Here is a 16,932-nt window from a genome sequence, read left to right on the forward strand (position 1 = left end):
TTTTTGCAGAGACAATAACAAAAAAACACCCCCAAAAAAACAGGCTCATGTTATGTGTGCAGGATCAGGCTTTTTTTGGGAATCTGGCTTTTGCTTGACCACACACACACACACACACACACACACACACACGCACACACGGGATCCGGGCTCTGTGTTGATTAACCTGATGTTCTTGTTTAATGAGGTGATGCCGCTGGGTTGCCGGGTTGGTTGCTGGGTTGCTGTGCTGCGCTGCAGCTGGAGAAGAAGTAGACCGAGCTGAGGTCACAAGTGCACCGATTTGGAGGGTCTGGTTGAAAATGAGGACATGAAAATGAGGAATTGCGGTGATGCTCTTGAAGCCCGTGGAGAGCTGTGATTATTCGGTGCGCGTGTGTTTAAAGGTTTGGGGTTTCTGTGAGATTTGGAGTATCAAGATTTGTATTCTGGCTGGCGGTGTGGACTCCAGTGCTCTGTTCTCTCTGACTCCCCCTCTTGTCCTCATCCTCCTCTGCCTCATTCATGTGAACGGAGAGATGTTGAGGGTGGGAGTGTGGGCCGCTGCTAGACACTCGGAAATAAAACTGCTCTGTAAAAAACACACATTCACATTTAAAGGATCATCTATTCCAGTATTTCTCACCCATCTCGTGCACCCTGCTCCATTTTCTCTCTCGTTTTGTTCCCTCCCTCCAGTGAACGGGACACCGGCCAGTCAGCTGTCCACTCCTCATTCGGGAAAATCTCCCAGTCCCTCCCCGACCAGCCCGGGTAGCCTCAGCCGACGCCGGGTAAGACAACTACACAATACACACACACACACGTGCACACACACACACACACACCCATAACATCTAGTGACACTAAATCTATAACAAATTCCCTCTATGTTCTCAGGAAAAGGACAAATCCATGACTGAGCATAGGCCGACTACATCTTAGAGTCGCTAGCAATACGAAGAAGCCACAGCATCCCAACATCTTTAGTGTCTCAGAAAGAGGGTGGGGCTTTGACCTTTGACCTCACGCAGTGCTGCTCTGGGATTCCAAGAATGGCAGGCTCACGTTTAGGATCCTCTAATGTCACAACTCTTATCTCACTGTTAATAGATTTCCAAGGGCGATTTCCTTATTTCCTGCTGATTTTCTGTCCCGTTCCCATATATGCTGACCCGTTCTCTCTCTGCCTTCGGAGGCCCAACAACGAATGATGTTATCACTGGCTTTTAGAGATCCGTCGGTCAGTCATTTGTGCAATATCTGATCTGAAAATTAGACGGCCGGCTTTGTGAGCTGTTTTATTCTGCAAAAAAAATTGCTTTGCATCCTCATTAGCAACCAAGCAGTGAAAAAATGACCCAATCAGAACCGACTGCTGATCTAGGATTTTTTTTTTTTATCAATTTATGTCATTTTGTACATTCCCTTATGTGAAAACTATTTAGAAACACATTTTATATTAGTGACCCTGATGATTCCAGCTGTCTTTTTTTTATTATCATGTATTCTGTCACTGATCTGGGTTTAGACAAACAAAAAAGTCTGTTAAAATCTGAGAATTATGATGTGTATCCTGTAGCTAACAGGGGAGAAAGAGGATCTGAGATGCAAACGCACCACGTAAAGCTGGTAGTCCCGTTAGAGGGGATGCTAACTTTCCAGAGAGGGAGCATGCAACTCAAAACGGAGAAACCTTGAATCCCACATTCCAGAGGGTCGGTGTGCATGTGTGTGTGTGTGTGTGTGTGTGTGCATGGGTGTGTGTGTGTGTGTGTGTGCGCGTGCGCTCAAGATCAAAATATGCGTTAATCCAGCGCTTGACAGTGACGATGGTGAGCTTTTAATATCGGTCTCGAATCCTAATCAGTCCCTGTTTTCTCGCAGCAGCTCTTTAATTTGCAGGAAACTCTAAGCCCTCTGCTGATGAAGTTCCTTCTCCCTCGTAAACAAACACGCCCGGCTACATTCACATACAGCACCGACCGACCTGTGATTTATTCTGCAATGATTTCGCTGTTTATTGTTGCCGGCATGAAGCTCTTTTTAAGGAAGAAAAATCCAATCGATACTTTTTTTAATAGGACGCGGAAAATTGAGCGGTCTGTGAATTATTTCTGTACATAAATGACTGTGTGTGTGTGTGTGTGAGCTAAACTCGGCATAGCATAAAGAATTCATCTCTTGGGCTCGCTAGCTTCAGTCTCGTGCTACATTTGATGTGCCAGGAAGAATTAATGAATGGTGGGGGAGTCTGGCCCTAAGGCCTCTGAATCCATCAGCGATGGGGAGGTTATATCGATGCGACGTGAAGGTCAGTCAGACGGATCAGGAACGCGTCACATTTGGGTTTTAACTAAGAGAACGAGGTGCGCTGGAACTTCCACAGTCGCCCGGATAATGGAAGTGGGTCACCGTAGATTTCAGTGCTGAAAGGCGGGGAGGTTGGCGAGTTCACACATTTATAAACTCCCCTTCTTTCTATGCAATTCACTCTGAATGGATACATTCAGGGCAGTTGATGCAGACATTTACAGTTCCCAGCTCTGATATTTCCTCCCAGATCATCTCCACTGTTTCGGAGAGAGGTCGGTATAGAGGTGAGGGAGGGCTAACCAGATGTAATGAGAACACTTTTTCACTTTTCTCATCATTCACAAATTTGTCTCGTAGTGCAATCAGTGATACCTGAGTGATACAGCCGTTAAATCCTACAGTTTGGTGAACATCCACTTCCCAATGAGAGATTATTTGGGTCTTTGTGCTCGCTGACGCTCTTTGCTAAGCCTGCGATGGCTTCACTGGAAGGGGAGGAAGAAACCTCACAGCCCCATTATCTCTCCTCTCCACTCCGCAGCGTCACACTCTTCAGCTATATGGTGTAATTCTCTCCGCCACTTCATGCTTTGACTATCTGCTCTGGTAGCGACTCTCTCTCTCTCTCTCTCTCTCTGTCCCTCCCTGACAGTTTTAAATTTCTCTTTCACTCCATCTCTCTCACCCGTTCTCACCCCCCCCCTCACTCCCCCATATGAAAGGGTATTAACTTCACAGGGAGAAATTATATTCCAATCATTTCCCTTGTAGATTAATTCTAAGCTTCTTTGAGAAGTACGCGCCAAGTTTCTGAAACTAGCTCTCCCTCTGTGTCGCCTCTGTGTAAACAGCCACGAATAATCACAAATGTAGAATACATACATATTTATTGTTATGTTTGCGACGGCAATGCATGCACCTTTCTCGCCCCTACGCCAAAATATCAGTTTTTCCCTTCAAATGCAACTTGAATTTTTAACATCTTAAAAGAACATCTGGAGCTACAGCGATGACATTTCTGGCCTGCAAAGCGTTGGAAGCCAACATGAATCCATTTCCTGGGCAGCCGCTGAGCCTCAGTGACCTACTACGCGTATAGCATTTAAATAGCTCACCTCGCTGGACCCTGCATTTAAACACTTAGAGGCACTTTGCTGCCTGATGTCGGTTGCTCGCACAGCTCAGACCATCCTAACCTATTTCCCCGAGCAGCGTACGCAGACAATGCTTTGCTGCTTTCGCCTGTCACGCTTACATAAAAGTACACGGATGTGCACAACTTCACGGCAACTGCAGGCAGAATCACTCAAATGTTCATGCATGTATGATTCAGAAAAAAAACATCGCAATACATGAAATCTCCATTTGTGCAGCTCGATGTACAGTTGCACATGTTATTTGTTTTATACATTTGGCACGCACTAGTATGACCCACTTTAATGAACAGAACGCCTGGTCTACATTCACGATGCCACCCATCCCCTTCTTTTTCTTCTTTCCATTTGCCTCAACAAGAGCCTCGCTTTCCATTTTCATATCGCTTCATAGGGATGTTTTATAATAAACCTACAGAAACACCTCGGATTTTGCTCTCAGTCAATATCCGCCCCAAGCACGTACAGATAAATCGAATGAGCTGCCGAGATCACAGATCTTCCCAGTCTAGTTTCGTCCATGAGATGTGAAAAACACAGACAGGGAAATAAATCATAAAAAAACAAAACAGAAAATACAATAACCGGAGAGCTCTGGCCGACAGATTGAAGCCAAGACAAGGGCTGCGATGCCAATACGACAGCTGTGATACGGTCAGGTAGCTGTTTGTGTGAGCGTTCGAGGCTAATAGTCAACCGTAGTATATGTCACCTACATCATCCTCTCACTGCTGAGTCACTCACGTCACTAATCCATTGAATTGCATGCTCCATCTCTCATTATCTTCCATATTTTGTGTTGGGTGATTCATGATTAAATTATGTGTTTGTGTGTGTGAGAGAGAGAGAGAGAAAGAGTGTAATTCTTGATTATTTCATTTCATCCATGTGAGTACGATGTTACTAAAGACTGTATTTGTTATTTGGTTGTATTATTTCTTATTTCATGTCGTGTTGATGTCATTAGTTGGCTTGTCTGATTTTTGGTTCCTATATCTGCCAAGAACGACTGGCTGCAGCACATGAGGAAACTGTGGAAGATTTTTAAATTTTGCTGCGATTTTTAAAAAGCGTCAAATGTTTCTTGAACATTTTATCCCTTCAAATTATTCACAAATGATTCAAATCCAGCTTTACATATCTTTAATCGGTGACGTCACATTTTGTAGATGCCATTTACATAAGATAAGTAAAGAAAACTGTCTGTTGGCTCGATCACAGGCAAATCATATTTGATAACCTGGTCCATCATTTACACATTATTGGGATTTTTGTCATGTAAAGCCGCCAGTTCTCCTTGGTGAATTTGTTTTCCGTTTGTATTTTCTTTGTTCTTTCTTAAATGTATTCATTTCCATTTGTTGATGTCACTATTAAATTCATTGTCATTTCATTTTCATGTTGTGTTTTTTTCTTCTTCATCCTGTGCCAAAAAAACAAACCAAACGGTGGATGTCGGATGATAATGATGACGACGACGGTCGGTTCTCCTTTGTTAAACTCGTGTCTGTGTTCGGCAGAGCAGAGAGGAGATTACAACGCAAATACAGTCCCAGAGGAGCATTCATCTCCCCAATCCCACTGCGTCTGTTCTGCATGTGTTTGTTTGTTTTTTTGCAGGTTTAGGCAGCCCGAGGCCCATTTTTTTAATTCTCCCCGAGGCATTTAATCACGTTTCCTGTGATTCTCCTGGATTGCAGTCCGTAGTCAGGATCGTGATTAGAAAACTGTCCAACTGGCAGAGCAGAAAGACCGAATCCCCCCCCCTCCAACACTGTTGATCTCTCCAGATGAGAGTCAAATAGATTATGTTTCCCCGTCCGTCTAGACACCAAAATACAGCCGAGAAATATGATCTGCTGCACCTCTTGTCCTTATGAGGGGTGGAGTGGGAACTCATGGGACGAAACAAAGTACCCTGCTCCCTTCAAATCTTATTAGATGTTTTTCTGCCGGAGCAAACAACAATAAGTCCTGCTTCTGCTGGATATTGCGCGGCGGGCGAAAGTGTCGAGAAAAAAGCTGCTGTAGAGGCGGTTTGGCCGTCTTAGCCTGAGGGACGGGGAGGGAAGACGGCTTTAGGATGTAATCAGATTCAAACGGGGTCATCGAGGACAAGGCCGGCATTACTCTTAACCCGTTTTTTTTTTTTTTAAACGAGCCGTGCATATTTAATGCTGACTTATGACAGACTTCCTTATTCATTAATTCTGCTGCTGCACGTCTTGCGATGATGCTCAACGTTTAAGGGTCAATCATGGACGTCCTGTTTAATTCACATTTATGCCCGGATCAGTATGCAGCCGCTGAAGAGCAGCGGTTCCACTTATGATGTAAAAGGTTTGTCGGTGTGTGTGTGTTGTAGTGTGAGTCATAGAGCAACAGAGATGTCAGGCTAGGAATAGTGTATGTTGTGTTGTGCAACCGGGACTAGGCTGGATGGTCCAACAATAACAAGGCAGTTCCTGCTAAATATAATGATCAACATCCACCAGACCAGCCTCCATACATCTCTCTTACTACTCTTCCCTTTCTCCGTCTCGCTCCGCTTCTCCTCCTCCTCCTCCTGTCTGTCACTCCATCTGTCTCGTAGTGTTTTCACACAGGAAAGAGAGACGCGATGTTCATAGAAGGTTGAAGCTACCTCCCAGCCCCGCAGACAGGATACGGCCATATATAGGCTGCTGTCTCCACTCTGGGACTCTCATAAGCTGCCTCTCCTCTCTGTGAGCAGTTTCCATAGCAACAGTATTTTGTTTCCCTCGGTGGCAGGAAGAGAGAGAGAGAGAGATAGGAATGCAAAATGAGAAAGCAAGTGGAGGACAGGGCTGGATCGGGCATAAAGGGGACAAGAGAGGCAAATGTATGAGTCGAGGGGGGGGGGGGGGGGGATGTTTCATTGGTGAATCACAAGAGGGTCATTGGCTTTATGTGTATTAAGTGGGTTTTCTTGTTCTGGGATGAGTGCCCGAGCAAAAAAAAACATGATTACATAAACCGAATCCTGCCTGACTCACAGCTACACTCACCTGGGTGGCTTTCAGGTCACAGCATTAGAGATGAGTAAACGAGCTGGCAGTTACTTGGGCAGAGATATAGGGCAATTTAGCTTTGTAAGTAGTTTTCAGCTCTAAGTCATTATGATGGGTGGCCTTTTCCTCTTTCTGCCATGACAGCGAACTCTCCGGGCCGTATCCCGGTCTGACCGGACACCATAGAAATAAGAGCTTATTTTTAGTTCCAAGCGAGAATTTGAATCTGATAGATGTTGACCTGCACTGTTGTTGAAAAAAAAAAACACTTTGTGAAAATAGAAGCGTGATATGAGACACAGTTTGAAAAGTCAGAAGGAGATTTGTTTGGTGAACTTTCAGCATGATATATTAACATTTATTGATGCCAGACTTGGCCTCCTTTTACACGTCACCTCATAACAACAGACAGCAGCCATTAATTCAGCAACGCTCTTTAGATTTCCAAGCAGTGGGGATTGATCATGTGTGAATTATGAGAGGGAGCATAATAAAAAAAAAAAGTAAACACACATCTGCACAGAAATGAGAGATGAAACAAAAGTGTGTCGTCAGATTATTATTCACCAACAAACTGCTGATGTAATGCTCTCCGTTGCATTTGGATTGGCTCATGCATCACACGCATAGTGCAGAGCATTTAGAGCGCAAGCCGTGCTTGTTAATGATTCACATCGACCAGCTTTCATTTTTAGAGGAATATATAACGTCCGCCAGTTGCATCGCCGGGCCGGTCTGCATGTGCCAGCTGCACCTGCAGGATTTATTCGAGCTCTGGAAACCTCCCAAACCACAGAGTGTCCTCAGGACTTGTCCATCTTACAAACGCAGAGATAAATAAGGCATGATCACGTCGTCCAAATGTAAAAAAAAATAATAATGCGAAGCCAACAACGGGTTTTGGAAGAGAGGAGAACAGAAAGATGGACAGGAGTGGAGGAAAGAGAGAGAGATTGGAGAGGGGCAGGTTTTTCATTTACAGTCCCGACTAGATCCTCGCTCCCACCCTCATTGCTTCCATGACAACCAGACAGAAGGTTACGAGGTGGAGGGCGTAATGAGTTTTTGTCTTAAGATGGATGCAGACGCTGCATCTCTTTCCCCTTAATGACCTCCTACTCACCGACCACATCGCAGGCGGCTATTGCTTTGCCTTTATTAATGTCATCAAAACCTGTGTTTAAAGTAGAATTGGACGGGACCCGACTTAACGATGCTGTGAATGGAGAGGAGCTTATTGGGATGCAATCATCCGTCCGCAGGTGGTTTGGTGGGATAAGGCCCTTTTTGGTGAGCCCAGTGTACACGCCACACAGGAACAGACAAACAGACAGACTTTAGGATGTTCTGAGGATGAGTCACAAAAAAAAAATGTCCTTTTGTCTATTTTTGGACATAGGTGTTTGTTTCGGCTGGGATAAGAAGCCCTTCTTGGTGTTTTGCTGCATGTGGAGTGGATGACACGCTACTTTGGGTGATAATATAGATTTATATAATTGCCATCCTGCTCTCCTCTCCCTCCCTCCCTCCCTCTCTGCAGGCGTCCCAGGGTTCTTCCTCCTCTCTGTCTTCCACTAAAGTTTCCAGCTCGGTGGAAGACAGGGACGAACTGGTTACTGAAGGTGAGGAATGTTATCATTACATGAAATGTCCCATCTGTCCGTCGGTGGGGGAAAGGCAGTGTACTTGTCATGCATGTCTGAATCATGTTCACGACCTTTGTTGCATCTCTCTCTCCCCCCCGTCTCTGTGCCGTACGTCCTGTTCTCATCACCTTGTTTTCTCACACGTTCCACCTCCTCTGGTGTTTCTTCTTCACCTCTCTGACTCCATAAAGCTCCGTGACTCCAAACAATGATGCGCTGTTGGATTTGGTAAAGGTTACACTGAGAACTATGCTCTTTTATGTTGATTCAGGGCTCTCTAACATTTTCATCTTTTACATGACTATTAGGACCTTCTCACATGTTACAAACCAATGCATTAATTCATATTTAAATGGCCTATGGTTGCATATATATAGCAGTTAGTTAGCTTGATTGCCATTCACAGAGCTCTCCGCAGAGCGTAGTGACAAAATGTTGACCATCGGATCTCATTTTTCTGAAAAGTAAAGTTTACATCACAAGGATTTAGAACTGATAATGGATCTAAAATATGTTATATTCAACTTTTTAATATTCTATATATTTTAAGTATCTGTGTTATTTGTTTTATATCAGTCCCTTTACTATTTCTTTCAACTTTGAGCCATTTATTACCATATTAATCATTTGCAAATCATTTTACTAATCCCATTTTTTTGTGTTGTTAAATATCAAGTAATTAATTGTTATTCCAAGTAAATAGTCCCTCAGCTGCTCTAACCCACGTTCTCCCCCCTGCAGCCGAGGTTCTAGTGGATGAGGTTCCAGCCGTGCCCTCCTACATATCAGACCGCTACAAGGTGGGACGCATGTTAGGAGACGGAAACTTTGCAGTGGTCCGGGAATGTGTGGAGCACTCCACGGGACGGGAGTACGCTCTGAAAATCATCAACAAGGGCAAATGCAGAGGCAAGGTAAATATGAGTATTGTGTAAGGCCGCACCACTGAAGTAGGAACACTAATAGGCTTTAATTCTCCTAGAAAAAAAAAAGATGACTTGTGTTGAAAACTGCTCTCATGTTGACAATGACTCTGAATTAACATTTAATGTGACTAAAACTGAGAAATAGATATTACCTCCTCCTACATTTTTAGGCTGATCCATTCTAATCTGTGGCTGCGGTCGAATAGTCCTTTTTGCTTAGGAAGGTTTCTAACTGAAGAAGTGACCCGGAGGTAAACAAGTGGCCGGATAAGTTTGAATTCTCTGAATGTAAAGGAAAGGAGCTCCAATGCTTCCTTACAGCCTCCGTTAGCATCGGATGCTACGGATCTTCCTGACCCACGTCAATCACTGATCATCAGCTGTCAATCATCAGCAGCATTATAATGATGTAGCTTGGTAAAAGTACGGTCGGATTCTCTTCTTCTTTTCCTGAGTTCTCCTCCCGCCTTTCCTTGACCCCGTGACGTTTCACCCCGAGGTCAAGGAGAAGGCGTTAGGAATAGGAGAAAGGGAAATAATTCTTTCACTATTCGACCGCAGCCTTCGTCATTTAAATAGCAATTTAACACCATGTTTTCCCTGACCTCTAGTGGTTTTACTTCTCACCTCCATGTGGAAGTGTAGTCTAGTGGGTGTCAGCGCGCCGTGACATCACTATTGATTGTGGCTAAAAGTGCAACATTTTTCACCACACCCATCGCCAAAAAAGGCCCTCGTGTGAAGTTACTCTTTTTGCTTTAATTAAACTGATTTCATCTCTCAAATGGATCTTTTGTAGGAGCACATGATCCAGAACGAGGTGGCCATCCTCCGCCGGGTCAAACATCCAAACGTCGTGCTGCTCATAGAGGAGGTGGACACGTACAGTGAACTCTATCTGGTCATGGAGCTGGTCAAGGTGTGTACCGTAATTACATGTTTGTTTGTCATCTGTTCTGTTCATGGACTGTCTGGAATATCTGGCCAAACTAACAAACTAAGATAACAGATAGATAGAGGGGATAATGAATTCCAACCAGTCACACACTGTGGGAATCGAGAGAATCGGTCTGTGGCCCCCGAAGCGCTCGGGGGTTCACATTCTTTATTCTCCCTCGCTCTCCGAGTCGAGATATGTTTGTGCATAATTCAGGAGTCAGGAGTGTAATCCATCTGCTCGTGTTGTGGTGTAGAGTACTACAGAATATAGATGAGAGGCAATCTGTGGAAGAAGCGTGTGTACGTGTGAGCGCGTCCAAAGTAGGAGGATCGAGAGGAGGCTGTTGATGAATGAGGTGGAGAGGATCTCTGCCAGAGTGGCAGTGACAGAGAGAGAGAGAGAGAGAGAGATGGATGCATTGAAAGGGGAGATGAAGGGTAAGAGAAGTGAGACTGATGGTGTAAAATGTAGCCACAAAACTACTTTTTCCCCCGACAATAGTGTGTAAGTTGTATGACGAGCATGCGGACAACTCCCTGGTGTGGTAGTGACCCGTCAATCACGAGGTAGCCCCTCTCTAATCTTCCATTTGACTGTAAATGGGACCATAATTGACTAAATGCACATCATGCTGCCTTGAAGACTGGTGATTAGTGAAACTTGTGACGAGCCCATTAACTCCTGTTTACATTGTTTACTGCGGTAACGAATCAAGGAAGAAGTAAGCTTATTTTCACATAGATTTCTATACATTCAGACTTCTTTTTGCAGCAAAGCAGTCGCCCCCTGATGGCTGTTAGAAAGAATGCAAATTTAAGGCACTTCCGCATTTTGAGACCTATATTATTCAATATAGCGTGAAATAACTGGTTTGTACGGAGGCCTCACCTCAACACCATCCAACGCCACCGGTGAGCCAGGCTTCAACACCCACGGCTGACCCCTCCAGTGCTCACGGATGGGAGAAAAACTCCCGGCAGGTTTCAAATGTCGGATGGTGTCATATAGCGCAATATTAATGTCCACGCCTTTTGGAAATGAGATGCTCGACAATCCCGTATGACATGCTTTTGACCACACAGTGGGGGTTGAGAAGTGCAAATACAGCGGTGAGAGTCTGACAGCGCTCATGTTTAAATAACCGTCCCTGTGCAGGCTGCATGCTGACAGTGTGTCTGAGTCGGTGCTCGGAGAGGGTTTGAGAGATTCAGCACTATTTTAAGCCTCTGTTCCACTTAGTCCACTCAGGGGTAGAGACACAGAGAGGATGAGAGAGGGGGGGGGGGGGGGGGGGGGGGGGACGCACACAGAATGAACAATATGAATTAAAAAGCCTGTGAGAAAAGTGGAAAAGGAGAAATTAAAGGGAAATAAATGAAAGGGAAATATTAAAGACAAGGGAGGAGGAGATGTTTCAACCTGGGTGAGGAGTGAGGACACAGTATACCCCTCCAGCTGCTGAGCAAACTCAAACCCTCGCTGCTAAATCAACTTTTCCAGCTGAAAGTGCCTCTCAGCAGAAAAAAGACGAGCAACTGTGAAAACTTGTAAGCGAACCAAAACACCAAACTCCCGTGCGGACTGTTCCTAATGCTGACATCATTACCCATAGTGATTTTCTTCCACAGGGGGGCGACCTGTTCGACGCCATCACCTCTGCCAACAGGTACACGGAGAGAGACGCCAGCGGCATGCTCTACAATCTGGCCAACGCCATCAAATACCTCCACAGCCTCAACATCGTGCACAGAGACATCAAACCAGAAAACCTGCTGGTGAGCACGTGCACCGTCACGTAACTTGCCGCAGTACTGTCTGAATGAACGGTGGAGTAATATCACTCACTCTGGACTCTCAGAGCAGAGGGATGACTCATCCACGCTGCCCTCACACCTCCCGCACAAGCCGTCTCCAGCCTCCCTCGTGTGTGCCTTCCCTCCCTCCTCCTCCCTTCTGTCCACCTCCTGGTCATCTTCTCCATCCTATCCCTCTGCTGCTGTTCTTCACCCTGTCTATCACCCAGAAGTCATGAGCCATAAACCCAAAACAATAAGTTGAAATATGCTGGAATGTTTGACCAAATATAATATAAATATAACATGTTACAACAGATTTATGGCTTGTTTTCCATTATAATATTAATTATAATAAGGAGCTACTATCGTTTTAGCCACGCCCATATGACATACACAAACATGTGTGTACATTGACCTACCACTTCTTCAACATCAGTGTAAATGCTGATTGAAAGTCACAGGAAGTGTGTGACTTTACTGCCCCCTAGTGACACTCTAGCAGACCTCTGAGGATGAAGGGCTGATGATGCATCCATCATTCCCCGGGTTCGGGCTGAAACTAAATAATTTGAAAGATGCTTTAATCACATAAAAAAAAAAAAACTTTAAAATCATTTCTTGTATGTGTATTTCTTTATGTGCTCAGGTATATGAGCATGCGGACGGCAGCAAAAGCCTGAAACTGGGAGACTTTGGTCTGGCGACTGTGGTGGACGGCCCCCTCTACACTGTCTGCGGGACCCCGACATATGTAGCACCTGAAATCATCGCAGAAACAGGGTAAGAATCTTCAGCAGCGTTAAGACAAATGAGAGGATTTTTTTAATCATGAGAAATACTTAACTTTTTCTTTATCTTTATGTGTCTTGTGCAGGTATGGCCTTAAGGTGGACATCTGGGCAGCTGGAGTCATCACCTACATCCTCCTGTGTGGTTTCCCACCATTTCGAGGGTAAGTTAACGGAATTCCACTTTTACTCCTATTGACTTCCCCAAATGGCCTCCTTTGAACACTGTGAATCAGATCAGTATTTAATGTGGAAATGTTTACAGGAGCAGTGACGATCAGGAAGTGCTTTTTGATCAGATACTAATGGGACAGCTGGAGTTTCCTCTCCCGTACTGGGACAACGTGTCAGAGACGGCCAAGGTGAAGATCTATGTGTATAGTAGGAACACGCTCTGTTTGGGTGTATCGAATTGACTCACCACTGTTTGCCGCTGTAGGAGCTGATTCGATCCATGCTGGAGGTGGAGGTGGATCAGAGGTACACTGCCCTCCAGGTGCTGGAGCACCCTTGGGTCACTGTGAGTACAGCGTTAATCGAGCTCATATCCATCGAGTTGCAATAGAATTTTCCAATAGAGGTGCTGATTTTTCCCTCTCCTCGATACAGGATGAGGGTCTATGTGAGAACGACCATCAGTTGTCGGTAGCGGGGAAGATAAAGAAGCACTTCAACACCAGTCCGAAGGGCAACGACACAACTGCAGGAGTGTCAGTCATTTCTGTAAGTCGCCGCCACTCCAAACTACACTACCCATAAACCAACTGGTCTGACACATTGTTAGGTTCTTCCAGAGCTGTTACTGATTCCACAGTTTTCTGCGACTTATTTTGAAGATAATCTCTTATTCGACCTTCTGAGTGAAGTTCTGTGTCTTTGTTCTGTTTCCCAGTGAACTGTTTTTTTAGATTGATTGTGCTGGTTTCTTTTTTGCATTCAGTTGGATGACAGCTTTTCTATGCAGAGATCTGGGTCGTTGGATTTCTACCAGCACCCGGCCATGTACTGGATAAGGTACGCCCGGTTTCCATAGGGATACAATCGGGTAGAAGGTCACAAAACCAATGAGATATGAGAAGAAAGGGAAATACTGCTGCCTCCCCCCATGTTGCTGACTGGCTGCCGCTGTGCTGTGTCGACAGCTCCACGTCGACCCCACTCTGTAGTCTTTTGTGCTTGGCGTCTTGGCTTCTTCCCTTTCATCCCTCGCTTGCACATATTCCATGCCGCACTTGCTTCATTGTCGTCTGTCTTTTGCTGACGCCTTGTCCTCTGTGTTGTGTCACCGTTTATCGGTGTCTCCTGGATGTGCAGGTTAAACCCTTCTGAGTGCGTCTCCTGAATGTCTCTGTCGAACAAAAACATCACACAAGTGATGTTTGAGGTTTTCATTGAGCAACATTCACTTTCTGTTTACATCATTTCTTTGTGAATGCTGCCTTCCAAAGAAATAACCAGTCCATTTTTTTTTTTTTTGATTGATGTCATGCTCCCTACCTGCTCCCACTGCCTGACTGCTGTTGTGTGACTTATTCACTCCTGATTTGGAGGATTTATATTTATGTTGATGAAGGATTATAGTTGTTTAGTGTTTATAGGTTAATATTAACAATATAACAAAGTAATGCATTAATGATAACAGTAATTTAATGTATTAATCTACATAATTTAACATCAACATTTTTAATTTAGGTATTGATATCTCCTGTTCCTCCCTCATTCAGGCCACCCCTCTTGATAAGGAGGGGCAGGTTTTCAGACGAGGACGCCACCCGGATGTGAAGCCACTGCCTTTACACATGATGCTAACGGTGACAACGGTAAACACATCGACGACAAAAGCGCTACGGCCGGAGCCTCCCAGTTGCCTCCCCGGCCTGCCCATGGCCCCTCCCTCTCTGACCCCTGACACTTGCTCTGACCCTTCCCTGAACCCCAGCCTCCTATCTGACTCTGATGACATCTCCATCAGCTCAGCCAGCATCGTCTACTCCCCCAGCTCGCCCTTCTAGAGAGGAGGCGGAGGAGAGGAGGAGGAGGATGATGAAGCGAAGGAGGGGGAAAAAAATCCTCATCCAGCTCCTCCCTCTATACGGAGGAGGAGGAAGAGGAAACATCCGCTTTCCCAACAGTCTCGTATCTAAGGCTGGGGTGAACAGGGGGAAACAAAGCAAACAACAAAAAGAACCTTTAGCTGCCCATAATACATCTGGAGGAGGGATCGATCAAAGGGTGGATGGAGGAAAAAAGAGGGTAGAGAGGTTGGGAGGAAGAGGCAAAAAAAAAAAAAAAGTTCAAGAGGAAGATGGAGAAGGTGGAACTTTTTAATTTATTTCTTTTTAACGTTCTCTCATCTGAGCACATGTTGCAGAGCTCAAGGAGCGAGAAAGGGCAACAGCGTCATTCGACCCTTTCAGTGATGATCCGGGCTCAACATGGAAACTTCCTTATGGTGGAGCAGCTCTAGGCAATATGAGAATATGGACCAATGTTCATGTTTTATTGAACCTTATTTATTCATCCTCTAGTCACCGCATTTTTATATGTATTTCCCTTTTTTCATAAAGGATATGTCTTTGTCGGCTTGTCCGAAGAGCCTGGTGGAAGGAAAATAATGTCAAAGTGTGTAGAAGCAGAAAAGTAGGCTAATATGAGATGAGAGTAAAGAGAAAGGAGGGTTTTTTTCTTACAAAATGTGTTAAATGCAGTATTGGCGTTGCCTTCCTGTAATGCTGGATTGCAGTATTACAGTTACACAGACTGCTATTAAGACAATAATGGTGCATTTGATCCCTCCTTGTGATTTTATGAACTACTTCTTTCATGACATCGTCATACACAAAAATCAGCAGCATTTGGGTGCTTGTGTAGCAAACTCTGTTTTCACAATCCTTCTGAATTGATATCGTATCAATCTTGAAATTTTGTGACGCTCATATAAACATCGTTCAAGCCTCGTTTACATATTTTGTCCAACACTAAAGGTGTAGTTCATCATCCAGCAGTACAGAAATGTATAATTGTTGCAGCCTCAGTTCGCCGTGTGTTATGAGCTTGGTGAAATGTTTTCGGTGGCAAATGTGACAGATTACAATTAGCCGTTTATGTGGGCTGCTTATTTGCACAAAGTACTGCAGTCTAGGTGCAGTCAAACAGAGACGAGATCGACAGCATGGATGCCAGAGAACCAGCAGTACAGTTAAGTACAGTTATGGGAGTGGATTTATTTCAGCTCTGTAGAACCTCATTCATGGCTTCATTTATTCAGATGAAAGCATGACAGACATACAGTAGCCTATTCTTATATAAAAAAAAATGTTCTGTGATTAATTTTTGTTTATATGTTATGTAAATAACATAATTTCATTTATTTTGATAGTTCACAATACAGTATATTTCTTTACTAGTAATGAGTCTATGAAAACTGTAAAAAAAAACAAAAAAAAACAAACAAACAGTGTGTATCCGTCCAGTCAGCAAAGAAAACAAAAAACCAAGAGGACATCATCAGGTCGAAAATGAAACAATGCAGATGAGTTGAAAAGGACCATTTTGACCTGACGTCCCACATGGATGGATGTACGCAGTGAAATCTAAAGAAGAAGACCACCACCATTGCTTCTTGTCAGACACTGGGAATGATGTCACTTTCAACCGATAAAGGGATTTCCAGTAATTCACAACGAGAAGCCAGAGGAGTGAGAATTCGCTTTTTTTTATACATGATCTGCAGCCATTAAACTTGTCTGTATTTCTTATCATTACACATATTGAGCAGATCAGCAGAATTAGTCGTGCTGTTGAAATCCATCACTCCGGCACTTGTGGTTTTACCAAAGTGCTCTCACAGCTGCACTACAGTATTACAGTCTGTTGCAATACCAATACCTGTACCTCTGTTCAACAATGGTCTATCAATAAGCATAGTGATTATTAAAATATGTTTCAAAAACAAACTGTGTGGTTTTTTTTATAGAGGAGGTATTATAGATGGAACTTTCTAAGACCTTATTCACGGACATTTATTTTGGCTTCTCCACAGTTGCATAAAAAAAACTTTTATCAGACATACAGCAAGGAAAGTTTTTTCCAACAGTAAAATGGCGGACAGATAATATTTGAGTCACGTGTCATGAATATATTCTGACTGACTTTTTCGTGAATTTTCGACATGCTATAGCATGACAATATGATCAAGGCTTTTTTTTTTAAAGATTATTTTCTTGCATAGACACCTTTGTATTTAGCGGTGGATAGAGAGGAAACATGGGAGAGAGAGGGGGATGTGACATGTATCAAAGGATCTCCAGCCGGGTTTCGAACCTGAGGCTGCCGCATATATGCAGACATGGGTA

General features: G+C 44.2%; 1 protein-coding gene across 3 annotated transcripts in view; it reads left to right on the forward strand.

Annotated features, from left to right (window-relative positions):
- dclk1a (doublecortin-like kinase 1a) overlaps positions 1-16,531 on the forward strand; it is a 42,253-nt gene extending 25,722 nt beyond the window's left edge. For 2 of the 3 annotated variants that reach the window (XM_084028327.1, XM_084028328.1), the window contains 12 exons: positions 679-773; positions 8,022-8,103; positions 8,869-9,041; positions 9,853-9,972; positions 11,622-11,768; positions 12,436-12,569; positions 12,664-12,741; positions 12,843-12,939; positions 13,017-13,097; positions 13,187-13,300; positions 13,518-13,591; positions 14,302-14,494. In XM_084028327.1, the coding sequence (XP_083884453.1) occupies positions 679-773; positions 8,022-8,103; positions 8,869-9,041; positions 9,853-9,972; positions 11,622-11,768; positions 12,436-12,569; positions 12,664-12,741; positions 12,843-12,939; positions 13,017-13,097; positions 13,187-13,300; positions 13,518-13,591; positions 14,302-14,359 (1,253 nt within the window). In that variant the 3' untranslated portion in view covers positions 14,360-14,494. Of the gene's footprint in view, positions 1-678; positions 774-8,021; positions 8,104-8,868; positions 9,042-9,852; positions 9,973-11,621; positions 11,769-12,435; positions 12,570-12,663; positions 12,742-12,842; positions 12,940-13,016; positions 13,098-13,186; positions 13,301-13,517; positions 13,592-14,301 lie in introns of all 3 variants that reach the window. The other variant, XM_084028329.1, reaches the window with a different exon arrangement.
- Positions 16,532-16,932: the final 401 nt, after the last annotated feature.

Source organism: Eutrigla gurnardus (assembly GCF_963514095.1).
Source record: "Eutrigla gurnardus genome assembly, chromosome: 15".
NCBI classification, from domain to species: Eukaryota; Metazoa; Chordata; class Actinopteri; order Perciformes; family Triglidae; genus Eutrigla; species Eutrigla gurnardus.